The sequence below is a fragment of the Watersipora subatra genome, chromosome 1 (genome assembly GCF_963576615.1).
Source record: "Watersipora subatra chromosome 1, tzWatSuba1.1, whole genome shotgun sequence".
In the NCBI taxonomy this organism is placed as follows: Eukaryota; Metazoa; Bryozoa; class Gymnolaemata; order Cheilostomatida; family Watersiporidae; genus Watersipora; species Watersipora subatra.
In genome coordinates, this window is record NC_088708.1 from 38,639,926 (window position 1) to 38,656,940 (window position 17,015).

The following is a 17,015-nucleotide window of genomic DNA, read 5'->3' on the forward strand; positions in this document are numbered from 1 at the left end:
TATTCGCGTACATATAGATAGACGCATGCATGTGTGTATTTATACCATACACATATGCGTGCGCGTATTCATTCTACACACATATGCGTGCGTGTATATAGAAGTTCAATGGTTACCTTAAATAACAATGCTTAAAGTGAAACCTTGCATGTGTTGGTAGACATTGATCTAGTCTCTTACTTAGTCTGTCATTACTGGGAAGCAATGAAGACACCTGCCAGTAATTTTTAGACAAACCTTGTGGCTGTACTTATCTTCTCTATCAGCGGTTAAAATGAAAGAGGAGGTAATTCTTAGCATTTTACTTTTTAACTAACAGTAGGCTGTTTCTCAGTACCTGTAGATCAACCAATGACTACCAGCAATTATGTGCCGCTTCAGGTCCAAGGTTTATTTTGGAGTTGTGCTTCCAATGCAAATAAACATGGGATCTTACAGTTTAGGGAGTTTACCCATGATATGAAAATATTGCTAAGGCAATATATTTATTTATATTTATGTTCTTTGTAGGTTTCATTAAACTGTAAATTGTTTTTAGGATATTCATCTACTGTGAACCTCTCAACTGTGGCCTCTGTAAGCACAAAACCTACCTGTATCCGGAACCACTTTAAGGTAAAAGGCAGGTGTCTGCCATGCGGCTGTGCGAGAAAGAAAGATTGTGAAGCAGTCACTGGAAAGTGCTCGAGTGACAGATGCCGCAAGGGCAGATATGACCTCACATCCGCCTGCGTCTTTGGTAAGATTGCTCATTTTATTTATTGGTCTCAAAATACTCACTGGGAATCTACACCCGTCATGTCATATGTTGATATGACTTGACGGGATAGAGTTCTATGAGAGTTCTCATTTCATATATGACACGACGGGATGGAGTTCTATGGGAGTTTTTATTTCATATATGACATGATGGGATGGAGTTCTATGAGAGTTCTTATTTCATATATGACATCACGGGATGGAGTGCTATGGGAGTTCTTATTTCATATATGACATGACGGGATGGAGTTCTATGGGAGTTCTTATTTCATATATGACATGACGGGATGGAGTTCTATGGGAGTTCTTATTTCATATATGACATGACGGGATGGAGTTCTATGGGAGTTCTTATTTCATATATGACATCACGGGATGGAGTGCTATGGGAGTTCTTATTTCATATATGACATGACGGGATGGAGTTCTATGGGAGTTCTTATTTCATATATGACATGAGGGGACAGAGTTCTATGGGAGTTCTTATTTCATATATGACATGACGGGATGGAGTTCTATGGGAGTTCTTATTTCATATATGACATGAGGGGATAGAGTTCTATGGGAGTTCTTATTTCATATATGACATGAGGGGATAGAGTTCTATGGGAGTTCTTATTTCATATTAGCATTAAGCTTGAGAATTTTTTGTATTTCAACGTAAATTGTTTTGCAACAAAAATCCATGACGCGTTCATTCAGGACAATTGTCCTTAATGCATGTGAAGACCAATTTTTGAGTTTCCAAACAGATAGATTTGTGACACATTTATACCGAAAACGAAAGTCCTAAGATTGCCAATTTAACAATTTACCAATTTAAGTGAAGTATATTTGGGAAAATATTTGTACGAATAAGGTTGCATGAAGGTGTAAACGGAAGCCATCGTGTTCAACTACGTCCCATTTGAGCCGTTTGGAGAGGGATTCCAACCTACAGCGTTTTCGTGATGGCTGCGATTAACTGTTCGTTTTTTAGCTTTCAAGAACTTGGACATGCTTTGGCGCATTGAAATAAGTTGTAATGAGTCCGCTCATTACATTGCTCGGGTAATAAAAGGTTTTTGCAGCGAAAAATTATTTTTAATCAACATATACATTTATCATTTTAAAAGTTTTCTCGCAACAAAATTCTTATTATAGTTATTTGGTATCAAAAGACTCACCATGTCTTACTCCGCTGTGTTGTAGGTGCAAAAGATGTGGAAATGTGATTACAAGCTCTTAAAAGCTCAAAAAACGATCAGTTAATCGCAGCCATCACGAAAACGACGTAGATTAGAATCCCTTTCCTAAACGGCTCAAATAGGTCGCATTTGTACAAGATGGTTTCTGTTTACACTTTCATGCAACCTCATTCGTCGGAACATTTTCACAAATATACTTCTCACATTCAATAAAACCATGTCTATTGTCCTTACGCGTCTGTTTCATCATCATTGTAATGCTGGCATTTTGAGCACTGATATCTCCAAACTCACCTTGAAAATTCGCTTAATTTTTTAACCTTACACGTAGCTCGAAGGATTGTATATCATCCTCTGATAAACATGACGAGCCTGTTGGTCACCTGTGATAGTCGAAAAATGCTGCAGAAATTGTTCGCAAAGTATTGGTCACATGATGAGATTACGACTAGACGATTAGACCAAGCCGAAATAAAACTGTAAAGTAGCAAGCATCTAAATTTGATACAGGCTTTTCGGTAGAACCCGAAGTGTTTGTCATAAACTAGCGCTACGAGCCGATTTATATTGAGCTTTTTATTGGCCTTTCAATTCACGGGATAACATCACGTGTCAAAACATTAACCAAATTGTTTGATTATGTCAGAGAAATTAATTGATTCAAACCTACGGCGTTTTCGTGATGGCGTGTTTTCCATTAACTGCTTGTTTTTGAGCCTTTAAAAGCTTGTAATCACATTTCCACATATTTTGCACCTAGAACACAGCAGAGCAAGACATGCTGAATCCTTTGATACCAAATAACTGTAATGCGAATTTGGTTGCAAGTCAACCTTTAACTTTTAAATAAAGGTGTAGTGCATCCTCAGGATACGTTGATACGCGGATTACCCTGATATACCATTTTTTCCACCTTATGAATTAGAAAATGATGATTTTTTTACCTCGGCATACGAATCTTCTTTCACCATACGAATTCACCAAATCTTCGCCAGAGTTCAAATTTGGCAGTTGGTGTGCTTATTACGTACATCGAAATAATAAAGACACCAAAATACTGTTTGCTGAGAACATTTTCGCAATGTTTGAAAGAGACGCGATGACCGATTTCTCTCAGTTTAGCATTTGAGGTGGGAAAACCGGTAGTATTTTCCCTGTGAAACCAGTAAAAATGTTGAAGTTGCGATTCATCCATTCAGAAGGTCAGTGGTCAGACAAATTCTATTAACTTTGTAACAAAATTCCATTTCATTACGTATTAAACAGAACCTTTTTTAGAACAGCATCACTCGGTCTTTTTTGGTGAATTGGGTTGAAAAAGTTTTTAATCAGGTTGGCTATAAGTTTTATTTATAGCCTTAGTTTAAATTTTATCATAAAATTTATAGTAAAATTGAAGCCAGAAACTGATAGCTGATAAGATTTTATTGGAAGTTGAAGTTCAATAAAATAGTTAAAAATGCACACTAAAACTTCGCTTTAAATGTGTGGGTTTAAGTGATTTCAAAGCTTACATTATGCGTATGTCTGTCTTGAAGGTAAGAACTCCCTACGGAAAGGAGTGCTGCTCATAGCACATTTCAATGCAAATCATAACCAATACATACGCTAGATATACTTATATTTAGGCTTAGAGGCTCAATAATTTCTCTATCTTTTCTTTTTCTTTGCTGCCTATATTGTAGTCATTGGGTACTGCTATATCTATTATAGTAGCCCTCTTGTTCTCCTTGTCCACCACCACTATATCTGGTTGGTTTGCTAGGACATGTTTGTCAGTCCGGATGTAGAAGTCCCAGAGGATCTTAACACGATCATTCTCATTGACCTTACCAGGAGCGTCCTATCATTGTTTTGGTTTAGTAAGGCCATATTCATCACATAGACTTTTATACACAACACCTGCGACACGATTATGTCGCTCAGTGTATGCATTTCTTGTTAGCTGTTTGCATCCACTGATGATGTGTTGGGTGGTCTCAGGCGCATGTTTGCAGTCTGCATCTAGGATCGTCTCTAGTGTGATAGGTTTTTGTTTGGAGTTGCCTTGTTTGGAGCACTTGCTCCTGGGCTGATATGAGTAGCGACTCTGTATTGGTCGTTAGGTTTCCTTTGTTCAGCCACATCTATGGCTGGTGAAGATCACCAACCTTAGATATTTGTTGGTGGTAAGCACCATGAAGAGGTTTCATGTGCCAGTCAATTTCCTCATCATCAGGGTGAAGCTTCATATCAGAGCAGCCAATTGAAGTTCAGCTAGCAACTCATCTGAAGTGGCCATGGAGGCTGCATAGGCTTTGATGCTTTGTTCTTCCTCGTTCACTGTCTGCTGTACACTTTTGAGTCCCCTACCGCCATCTTTCCTATCGAGATACAATCTAGTAGTATCAGATTTTGGGTGGAGTGCTCCATGCATTTTCAGTAGTTTACGAGTTGCTGTATCTGTTTCCTTGATGGCTTCCTCAGTCCACTTTATTATGTCTGCTGGATATCTTATTACTGGCAGTGCATAGGTATTTTATTGCTATGGCTTGATTCCTGGCATCGAACTGGCTCCGTAGGACCTGCCGAATGTGTTTCTTGTATTCGGTAATGGCTTTGTGACGTACCTCGGCTTCGTGGTTGATGTTGCTTTGCATAATCCCCAAGTACTTGTACTCTTCTTCTATATCTTTGATGGTACCATTTGGCATTCTTAGGCCATCTGTGAGCATAGAATGGTCTTAAGAATTAGCCTTCTACATTTCTCAATACCGAAGGTCATTCCGATGTCCTTGCTGTATATCTGAGTGAGGTGTATTAGCGAATCAATGTCCCCTTCTTTGTTAGCATACAGCTTGATAGCATCCATATAGAAGAGGTGGTTTATCTTGGTGCCACTCTTAAATTGGTACCCATATTGAGTCTTCTCCAGCATATTGCTTAGAGGGTTTAGGCATATGCAGAAGAGCAGCGGTGATAAGGAGTCACCTTGATATTTACACTTGCCAGCTTTTTGCCATTAACCTCCAGTTCCGTCTTCCATTTGGTCGTTGACATCTTGATGAATGCCACAAGAGCAGGGTGAACATTGTAAATACTGAGGCACTCAAGTATCCAACTATGGGGAATTGAGTCATAGGCCTTTTTGTAGTCAATCCATGTCAAGATTGGTATGCCGTCTCCTGCTGTCTTGACAGACCGCCCGATCCACCAGTAACTGATGTTTGGCTCCTCGGGTGTTGCGCCCAGTTCCTTTCTGAGCACTGGTCATATAGTGACTTTCATGTGCTCTTCCAGTTTGTCTGCAACTATTCCTGAGAGCAGTTTCCAGGTAGTGGGCAAGCACGTTATTGGTCGATAGTTCTTGGGAATCGGCCCCTGCTTTGGATCTTTTATGAGAAGTACAGTTCCTCCTTTGGTCAGCCATTCCGGATGATCGCCTTCTTCTATTAGGCATTTGATCTTCTTAGCCATTCTAGTGTGAAGTGATGTCAATTTCTTCAAACAGAAGGCTTGAATCATGTCATGGCCAGGTGCTGCCCAGTTCTTCATACCATGCACTCTGCACTTGATGTCCACTTCGCTGATGGTGAGTCCTTGCTGAGCCACATTGTGTTGGTGGCTCTCTTTATTCCACTCTTTATTGTACTGCTTCAGTCGTGCCGAGAGTGCTACTAGCTGCTGTTTGGCAGATTCTAGAGCTTCTATTGTGGCTTCTCTTTTTGGACGCTCCAAACTGTGGTTAGATCTCTCACTGAGCCTACTAACTTTCTTGCGCAAGTCCTTGATCTTATTTTGTAGCCTCAGCTGCCAAGATGGAATGGCTTGAAGCCTTGTTGATAGTGGCTTAATACCCTTCTCCTCCAAGACGACGGTTGCCGTACTGTAGATTAAGGCATTAGTCTCACTGATCGATTTAGTTGAGATCGACTCCAGTGCCAAGTTAATGTCTTCTAACAGCTTCTTAGGTATGGCCTTGCTAACTTTCCGTGGTGGTACCCTGCTTCCATAATCATTAGCAGCTGGCATCTCGTTGATGATATTTTCCGCAAGCTCTTTCACCCTTGGGTCAAGGTCAAAGTGTGTGTATTCTTCAACCCGTGAGTCAACACAAGATTGTGTACGTGTGACTGTGTGTTGATATGCACTCACAGTCACGCAGACACAATCTATATATATGCATGTATATATATATATATATATATATCAATTTATATTTTATATATTTCTTTCTTATATATATAGTTTTTATATATGTAAATACTAGCTGTGCTACCTGGCGTTGCTCAAGTAATAAAAAAGTCTTTGGACAGAAAATGTATTTGTATTTAACATATAACAACATATTCCATTCTAACTTTCAAACTACATATCATGAGAGAAGTGTTTTGAGTAGTTGAAATAAAATAAGAGAGAAACTAAAACAACTGTAAAGGTTTTCAAACAACTGTAAGTTTAAAATTTACTAACTTGAAAGAAGGGTTTTGTTGATATAAATTAGAAGGAAAAATAGAAATGTAAAGGTGTTTAAATGTAAATGTGAAATAATTAACAAGTAATGTCTAAATAGAGTCTATTTCGCTACGATTACACTCAAAAATTATTTGGTATACAGTTATATGATCTCAGTTCATTTCAGTGTTGGCAGGCAAAAATTGGCGTGCCAATTTTCACATGCCAGGCTATTATAGACATACATAGAGTAGTATAGAAACCCATAGTCATTATCTAATGCAATCACCTTCTGGTTAAAATCATCATCATTAAAATGGTACTAAAATACTATGTTTACCTTAGTAACTAATGGTACCTACAATGACTTTAGTGCATTTTGTGGTTATGATCTGCAAGATAATGTAGCATTACAATGTTCTACGTGGAGAGTCCTTACCTTCGAGACAGATGTGCAACATAAACGCTGAATCTAACTTAAATGAGCTTAGTTTACTAAACACATACTTGAAGGAAGATTTAATATGTATTTCAGTAAACTTCAAACTTTTAACAGAAATTTTATCGTTTATCCGTTTGCGAATCGTTTTTATTATAACAGATGCCGGATATAACGGATATGGATAACTCTTCATGGCGAGTTCAGCGACGTGTATCATTATATAATAATATATACATATATATATATAATCATTACACTAATCGCCAAATTTTAAGTTCGGGATAAATTATTGTTGATATCGTTAGGCGGGACAAATTTGCCCTAACGGAAAAAAACGAAGGAGCATCGTGTTGCATATACTTAGGTCCAAAAATATTTCTCAACAAAAGCCTCGCAAGGCATGGGCGCAAGGCTAAAATAGTTAGCATGCGCATGGGATACGCAATGCTAAAATAATAGTTATAGCTGGACAATCACAACAACGAATACACATACGAGCAACTTTGAGAAATATATATTTAGATATATGTCTTATATAAGGTGTATATATATATATATATATATATATATATGTAAAGGTTTTCAAACTTTGTCAAACAACTGTAATTGTACTCTATGAAAAATGTACCAATACCAAAAAGTCAAATTACCTACAAAGATTAATAGAAATGACCGAGAACTTAGCTCATTGAATGAGATGGAAAGCTTACTTTTACTTGAACCCAAACCAGCAACCAGAACAAAAAGAAACCTATGAATTCAAAACAAAACAACTGCCTCATTCTATAAAAGAAATGTCAGATTTTGAAAGGAAGATAACAGAAATGATACAAAACATCAAATTCAAGCCATACAACAATGCGCTTCAACGAAGACCACTTCTAGACACCAAGACAATACAAACAAACAAGAAATTACTTGTTAAAGCCGACAAAACAACCAATTTTTACCTACTGGAAAATGATGAATACAGCAAAATGTTGCAAAATAATGTGACTAAAACATAAAAAAACTGACAAGACAGCAGTAAACCAAATTACATCAAAAGACAAAGAATTAGCGCACAAATTAGGCCTTGAGAAAAGAATTGAAACACTAGCAGAGAAACGGTCATTCATAACATTAAAAAACCACGAAGATAACTTCACAACCCACCCCACACGCAGACTTATCAATCCAACAAAATCTGAAATAGGAAAAATTAGCAAAACCCTGCTAACAAATATCAACAACAAAGTAACAAAAGAAACTAATGTAAAATTATGGTGAAGTACTGGTGTTGTACTGAATTGAAGGCCTCAACGGAAGAACGATCAATGTTACTTTTTTTTCAAAATTCTAGATTTATCTTCTCTTAATAGTTCTGGCCACAAAGTTAAGTCTCTGTGACAAAGTTTCAGCAAAAATGATCAAGGTTCAGAGATATTCCTGCTTAAAATAAACTAGCTCTTTGCAAAAACGATCGATGTCCAACGGCTACCCAGCAAAAACAATCATTTACCAGTCATGTGATTACTTTCAGCCAATAGTGACGCATACATGTTTGGGAATTTCCAACTTATAACGATCGTTTTTTCTTTCAGACGTTCAAACTATCTAGTGTTATTATGGCTTTCGTAAGTACCTCTCAAGTTAAAAACAGAGAATTACTTATGCAGAATACGTCAGCTTTCTCTATAAAATTATTCTAAAATAATGAAGCTATTTCACATTTTGTTTGAGAATTTCCAACCTAAAAACAAACATTTTTGTGAAAGTTTTTTTAAGTGCCACTCGTGTTAGAAAACAGATAATTACTTATTTTGATGACATTATTGCTAATTCAGATTCAGATTTTCGTGATTACACAGAAAATTCAAGTAGCAGCACTGACTTCATTGGTGGTGAAATTAATAGTTGTGTAAGAATAAAGAACATTGTTGAGTACTGCTTTAGCTTCGTAGCGATCGTAGCTTCGCATAGCTTTAACAATGCACAAAGTGTAGATACATTGATTTTTTTTATAGCATTAATTGTCAGCAAGTGTGCAAAAATAAAATATACAATAAAATTGTTGTAGATATAGGTTCAAGTTGAAAAAAACTTGTATACATATCATGAAGCAAAATCCACAATTTGCGGCAAAATGGCTGGCAGTAGGACGATAGCTAAATTTGTACATGGATGGCTGTGAAAAGGTTAATAACTTGATACAATTGACAGAGGCAGTGGGAGTGAAAGGAAATATCCGAATAGTACCAAGAAACAAAGAAGAAGTGTGTGCAAAAACGTGTAGTGTAATGCAAAACAAAATATTGCAGTTTTTCTAGGACACAGTAAAAACGTTGTTGTAGTATTGTGACCTGTTTATTTTTGTTTGGTTGAAATTTGGATGGTAGAAACCCCTTATTTTACTGCAATATAGCGTTTAAAATAAGAGTATTATAATATTATAATATTGTAACATGATCACCTAATAAAACATAATGCGTAGAGAGTTGTCAATGATTTTTAAAGTAAATCGATCAATGTCCATGTAGTGGTGTTAACTTAGGCCATGTTGTGCCACCCCAAATTATGTCTACCGGTTCTTTGTTGATCACATTCCCAGGTAACATCCTTATTAACCAATAGCTAAAAAGTTTTTATGATATAAGTTGTAATTCCTTCTAAAAAAAAGTTTGTAAACTTTAAAATGGCTATACCTCAATTTTGAACAATTGTGACATTGATCGTTCTTCCGTTGAGGTCTTCAATTAGTTTGAAGAAATAAAGGAAAAACAACAGCAAGCATTTATTACTTTTGACGTTTGTGAATTTTACCCTTCAATAACAGAGGCACTATTAAAAAAAGCATTAGACTTTGCAAGCAACATAACAGAAATTACAGAAGATGAAAAGACAATCATACTACATGCAAAAAATCGCTTGTATTTCACAATGACATGGCTTGATCAAAGAAGGACTCTAATAAATTGTTTGACATTACTATGGGTAGCTATGATGGAGCAGAAACTTGTGAATTAGTAGGGACTTACTTACTGGCTAAAATACCTAAAGACTTAACTTGCAGTATTGGACTATGCAGAGACGATGGACTTGCAGTTTGCAAGGGTACACCACAAGCTATAGAGAGAACAAAGAAACTAATATGCAATATATTTAATAAAAACAATTTGAAAATTACTGTTGACGCAAACAAACGATCGGTAAACTTTCTTGACGTCAAATTAAATCTACAAGATGACAGCTTCAAACTTTCCAAAAGCCAGGTAACACAATACTATATGTGCACAAACAAAGCAACCATCCACCTTCCATATTGAAAAACTTACCAGACAACATAAACAAATGATTAAACGCACTCTCATCAAATGAACAACAATTTAACAGCACAGTGCAACCATACCAAGAAGCGCTCCACAAGAGTAGATACAACAGCAAACTACAATATGACACTAACATGAAAAAATCCAAAAAATGTAACAAAGAAAAATCACATGGTACAACCCCCCCCCCATTCAGCGCCAATGTTGCAGCCAATATCGGCCAAAAACTTTCCAGCATAGTTATGACCATAGAGTTATCTCCCCCTAGAGTGATAACTACGCGAGTGTTTCCGGTGCCAACAAGGAGCGTTTAGGCCACGCCTCTTTTTTGTGCTAGTCAGTCGTAGTGATTGACTAGATAATAACATCAGCCATGAGAAGGCTTAAACAAGGATCATGAATTTCCAGTTGAGATAGTAATTAATGCTCATATTAAAGAAAAGATGATTATAGTTTATTACTCTAATATATGCTTATTATTTAAAGCAATTCAATACCTACCAGGGATTGCTAAACATATTATGGAAATGTTTACTTTTTCATTTCCATAAACATAAATATTTCCATAATTTTAGGGAAATGGATATGGACATTTTATTTTACAAGTATGGAAATGGTATGAAAATGGAAATAATTTGGAAATGAATTATGGAAATGCTATGGAAATAATATGGAAATGAATTATGGAAATGGAATTAATATGGAAATGAATTATGGAACTTTTATGGAAATGGAAATAATATGGAAATGGAAATACTATGGAAATGAAGTAGGGAAATGGAATTAATATGGAGATGAATTATGGAAATGGAAATAATATGGAAATGGAAATAATATGGAAATGAATTATGGAAATGGAATTAATATGGAAATGAATTATGGAAATGGAATTAATATGGAAATGAATTATGGAAATTGAAATAATATAGAAATGGAAATAATATGGAAATGAATTATGGAAATGGAATTAATATGGAAATGAATTATGGAACTTTTATGGAAATGGAAATAATATGGAAATGAATTATGAAAATGGAAATTGTGACATACACGCAATCCCTGATACCTACATGACTTGCCAAGGCACTGAATAGATAGTGAGTGAAAGTGAAGGTAATGCAAGCAGTTACTCATAGATAACATATATAGTCATACTGGGGTTGTATTACATTGGTGTGATGGGAAGCTAATCAACTGCCATCAACTATGAGTTGTACTACCCGGTGTTGCCCGAGTAATAAAAAAGTATTTGGACAGAAAATTTATTTTTATATAACATTTACTATTCTAACTTTTAAACTTCATATCATGAGAAAATATTTTTAAGCAGTTTAAATGAATTAAGAGGAAAAAGAAAACAACTCTAAGGGTTTGCAAGCTTTTTCAAACTACAACTTTTAAATTTCATATCATGAAAGAAGTGTTTTGTTGAAATAAATTAGGAAAAAAAATAAAACTGTAAATGTGTTTAAATGTAAACTAATTAGCAAGTAATGGCTAAATATAACCTGTTTAGCTATGATTACAATGAAAAACTATTTAATAAATAAGGTAATAAAAAAGTCTATTTTATTTTTATATAATTATAGTTAGTAGAATTAAGTATAATTTATTTTTATTCAACATATAACAACATTTACCACTTTAACTTTCAAACTACATATTATGAAAAGTGTTTTGTGTAATTGAAATAAATGAAGAGAAGAGAGAAAATAAAAACAACAGTAAATGTTTTCAAGCTTTTTCAAACAACTACCACATTTAAACCTCATATCATGAGAGAAGTTTTTTGTTAAAATGAATTAAGAAGAAAAACGAAACTGCAAATGTGTTTAAATGTAAAATAATTAGCAAGTAATGATAAATATAATCTGTTTAGCTATGATTACATGTAAAATAAAAAATTATTGTAATCATAGCTAATTTTTATTACTTTATTTAATAAATAAAGTAATTCACAACTACTTTTTTATTACTTTATTTAATAAATAAAGTAATAAAAAGTCTATTTTATTTTTAAATAATTTTAATTTAGTATAATTAAGTATAATTTATTTTTATCTAACATATAACAACATTTGCCACTCTAACTTTCAAACTTTTTGCTTGCTTACATCAAGCAAAGATGTCCACTAACTAGTGGACATCTTTGCTTCAAGCTAGTCTATGTATTTGATTGATATGTATTGAAATCTAATATTACATGCAAGGGCTGTTTGTGAACTGAGGTGACAATGAATCACTCTATCACCATACAACGTCAATACTTTCAGTTGATGGCAGTCGATTAGCTTCCCATCACACCAATGTAATACAACCCCAGTATGACTATCTATCTTATCTATGAGACTATGAATAACCAATGATATACAGCCCCTCATGTGTGGGGCTGTATATCATTGGAGTAACTGATTGCATTAACTCACTTACTTATCACCATCTATTCAGTGCCTTTGCAATGCATGTAGGTATTGAATTGCTTTAAATAATAAGCATATATTAGAGTAATAAACTATAATCATCATTTCTTTAATAAGAGCAATAATTACTGTCTTAACTGGAAATTCATGATCATTCTCATGGCTGACGTTATTGTTCTGTCGATCACTACGATTGACTAGCACAAAAAAGGGGCGTGGCCTAAACGCTCCTTGTTGGCACCGGAAACGCTCGTGTTGTTGAATGCACAGTTATCACTCTAGGGGGAGATAACTCTATGGTTATGACATCTTGCCAAAAAAACACCCACTCCGTGCAATATTTCATACTTGCAACAAAATTCACATTACAGTTATTTGGTATCAAAAGATTCACCATGTCTTACTCTGTTGTCTTGTAAGTGCCACATATGTGGAAATGTGATTACAAGCTCTTAAAAGCACAAAAACGAAAAGCCGCCGTAGATTGGAATCTCTTTATTTCGATGACGTAGCCACGAAATTTGGTTATCGTCTTGTCACGTATGTTCTCACGTGAATTGAAAGGCCAATACAAAGCTCAATATAAAACTTATCGTAGTACTAGTTTATAACAAACACTTCGAGTTTTTCCGAAGATCCTGTATCAAATATAGCTGCTCGCTACTTAATAGTTTTGTTTCAGCTTGGTCTAATTGGCAAGTCGTAATCTGATCATGTGACCCAATACTTCGCAAATAATTTTGCAGCACTTTTTGATTATCACAGGTGACCAACAGGCTCGTCATGATTATTAGACAATGATATGTACTCCTTCAAGCTAAGGCTAAAAAATTAAACGAATTTTTACGGTAAGTTATAAGATATCACTGCTAAATGTGACAGTATTACAATGATGATAAAAAATACGCGTAAGAACAATAGACATGGTTTTATTGAATGCGTACAGTATATTTGTGAAAATATTTCGACGAATAAGGTTGCATGAAAGTGTAAACAGAAACCATCTCTCACAGCTACGTCACATTTGAGCCGTTTTGGAAAGAGAATCCAAACTACGGCGGTCTCGAGGTGGCTGGCGGTTCGTTTTTGAGCTTTTAAGAGCTTGTAATCACATTCCCACATATTTGGCACCTACAACACAACAGAGTAAGACGTGGTGATCTTTTTCATATCAAATAACTGTAATGTGAATTTTGTTGCAAGTCAACCTTTAAATTTTGCTGTACATATAGTATTTTGTATGCAAAATTTTTTGTTTTTATTGCATTCTGCCCTGCTACATCCATTTAAGGTCCAAACACACTAGGCGATTTTATCGCGAGCGTCATGATGAGGGCGGATATATCGCTGGCGTGTGTATAAACACACTTGAGCGATTCACTAGTAAACGATATAATTGGCACGCCCACAAACTGCCAATAAAATTCCGTATCATTAGTTTCTTCGAAGTTGTTAATAAGTCTAGGTTAGTCAATATGGCGCCGTCTAAGCGACAACGTAAACAACTTACGCATTTGTTATTAAATTTATCTCACTTTCACGGATTGTACACTGCCTACACTACAAGAAGACATAAGAAAAAACGATTATCTTATTTTTAACTGTTATATGTTTTACTATTTTTAGACATATTTTATTTTGTAGTGGTTTTTATACTTAAAATATTAAATATTTACCATTCTCAAGATGGTCAACCTGCGCAACGATTGACTCCAAATGTTGGTTTTCAACTCGAATTTTTGGAATTTGGTTTGTTATGGTGTACAGGACCGGGAGTGCTATTATTAAATTTATGAACAATCCAGTGTTTGTTCTGAAGACATTTCAATCGTAACAAAATAGCAAATTGTCGCTGCTGTACGTTGGTGAACAGCGATAAGAAATAATTACCCGCCATAAAATTGCATTCTGGTAAAAGCCAACCAATCGAAATGCATCTCGCTAGCGATAAAGTTGTGTAAAGAAAGTCTAACGTTATCGCTCTGCATGAGCACACTGAGTGAATTCTAGCGCAGATTAGCTCTAAATATCGCCTAGTGTGTTTATACCTTTACTCGATGGATGTCTGCAGGAATAATGACTATCGCAGCCTAGGCTGATATGACTGCTATTATATAAGTAAACACCAGATGACACACCAGGTGTCATTACATAGAATTATGGTTTGACAGTCTATAGGCCACAAGGAATAAGCAAGAAATGTTAGCGCATGAAAGTATAGTGCAACCTCGGTTCTCGAACACCATACGAAAGATTACGCTAACATGAACTTGTAAAAATAAAAAAAAGGATAAAGAAAAGAATTATGAATAGGATTTTTTACTCGGCTACAGGATGTTTTTTTCTCTGGAAATATCTATCCAATGACACTTGTTTCTGCCTTCTTTTTAGCACTTTTCGGAAGGGGTTCATGATAGTGTCGTTAAAGTCATTGATTACTCTGGTGACTGCAGCTTCATCGGGGTGGTGGAGTTCGACGAAATTCTGTAACTCGGCCCATTTGCTACACATTTGTTTAATCTCGGACAATGCGACAACAGTTGGTCACTGAGAGAGCGATCTACACCAGTACGCTGCTCAGCATCCCACCCTCACGTACGCACTCATGCGTTGTACCGGCGTTCGAACTCCGATTTTTGTTCGAACTACGAAGCAAGAATTTCTTGAATTTTTTGTTCGGACTCCGGTTTGTTCGAACTGCGAGTTGTTCGAAAACCGAGGTTGCACTGTACCGCCTGCTACACAGTGACTTGAAGTTGTTTTCTCTTGTGTTCTATTCCTTTCTTTAGGTGTACAGTGTTCGCTGTGGCATTCACATAATTACTAATGTATAATTAAAAAGGGTTGAAGCAAACAATTTTTAAATTATTTTTAATGTAGTAAATTGTGTAAGTGGCAGCTTTTTTTAAGTTGATAAGCCCATACGAGTTGCTCTTCGTGAACATCCGCATATGGCCCATTTACTCGCAGCTCCAATTGCCCTGTGTCACTATAGTCCACTGTAGTCCACTGTAGTCCACTATAGTCCACTGTAGTCCACTGTAGTCTACTGTAGTCTACTGTAGTCTACTTGCCTAACACTCACAGTCACGCTTTTATTGTTTGTACACCTTTATTATTCTATGGCATCAGTTCAAAGTAGGAGGTATTCTTCAGTCCATCGCTCTCATAGCTGCTGGGCTCTACCAATCCTTTTGTATAAACTGAATAGTTTGCTTGAGATATTTTGTGACAGGTGCTCTGAAGAGCAGTGCATTGCCCTGCTATACTCTATTTTGACTCTGGCTTGTCGACAAGTTTGCTTGCAAAGCATACTCTAAGCGGTTGAATGTTGAATCCTTTGGCTCAAGGACGGGCCAAGAAATGCTTAATACGTCTGCCTGCTCAACACCTTTTTGCGATCTTGTTCTAAAAAATTATGAGCTTTTATAATTCTTCTATCACATGAGATAAAATGTTAATATGTGTAGTTAGCTGAGGTACTGTATTTCACATGAACAATGGATGCTGCTAATACGTGTAGTCAGCTGAGGTACTGTATTTCACATGAACAATGGATGCTGTTATATGTGTAGTCAGCTGAGGTATTGTATTCCACATGAACAATGGATGCTGCTAATACGTGTAGTCAGCTGAGGTACTGTATTTCACATGAACAATGGATGCTGTTATACGTGTAGTCAGCTGAGGTACTGTATTTCACATGAACAATGGATGCTGTTGGTAAATAGACTAGCCTAATTTTTAGTTTTATTGCAAAATAACGAATTAGTAGTTTTTAAATACATTTACTAACCATTTTCTCGTACAACTTTCTTATCTGTTTAGTCACCTTTTAATCATTATAACTTGTCAGAGTATTGCCAGAATTTGTGAAAAAGGAATTATAGATGGATACTGAGCAATGGAATGACGACGTATAGTTGTCTCATTCTGGGAGTTCTTGGGATAAAACCTTAGTCGATGAAATTCATTACATAAATTTCATCGACTAAGGTTTGATCGGTACATTAGAAGATCGATAAAAATATAGCCATAGACCAACATCGTGGCAGCAAAGATCAATGAGCATTAGATCGATACAATTTGTCGAGAAAAAATTGCTCATATAAAGGCAGCATTAAACTATTGACCAAATTATGTTAAAAATACTCATATCACTACAGATCAATAAATATGGTGAAAAAATTGTTGGCAAGTAAAAAGCTATTTCCAAGGACAAATCGTTAGAATAAAACTAAAAAGTCAAGGAGCAAAATAAAACCATACAATTTCTGAAGCAAAACCGGCATGACCGATATAATTGTTACTTACATGTTCATGTGTCGAGTGAGGTGTCATGAATTCGATTAACAAAGATCTATCTGATGAAGTGTTACGGGCCAGCCAACAAATGCTGCGTTTTTACATTTTACCAATATTAATCTTCTAGCAGACCCTTTGGTCACCGCTTTACCAGTTTGGC

At 35.7% G+C, this 17,015-nt stretch overlaps 1 protein-coding gene across 4 annotated transcripts in view; it reads left to right on the plus strand.

The window, feature by feature from the left end:
- LOC137393833 (receptor-type tyrosine-protein phosphatase mu-like) overlaps window positions 1-17,015 on the plus strand; it is a 171,855-nt gene that overhangs the window by 16,859 nt on the left and 137,981 nt on the right. For all 4 annotated transcript variants that reach the window (XM_068080557.1, XM_068080544.1, XM_068080563.1 and 1 more), the window contains exon 3: window positions 539-739. In XM_068080557.1, the coding sequence (XP_067936658.1) occupies window positions 539-739 (201 nt within the window). The remainder of the gene's footprint in view (window positions 1-538; window positions 740-17,015) is intronic.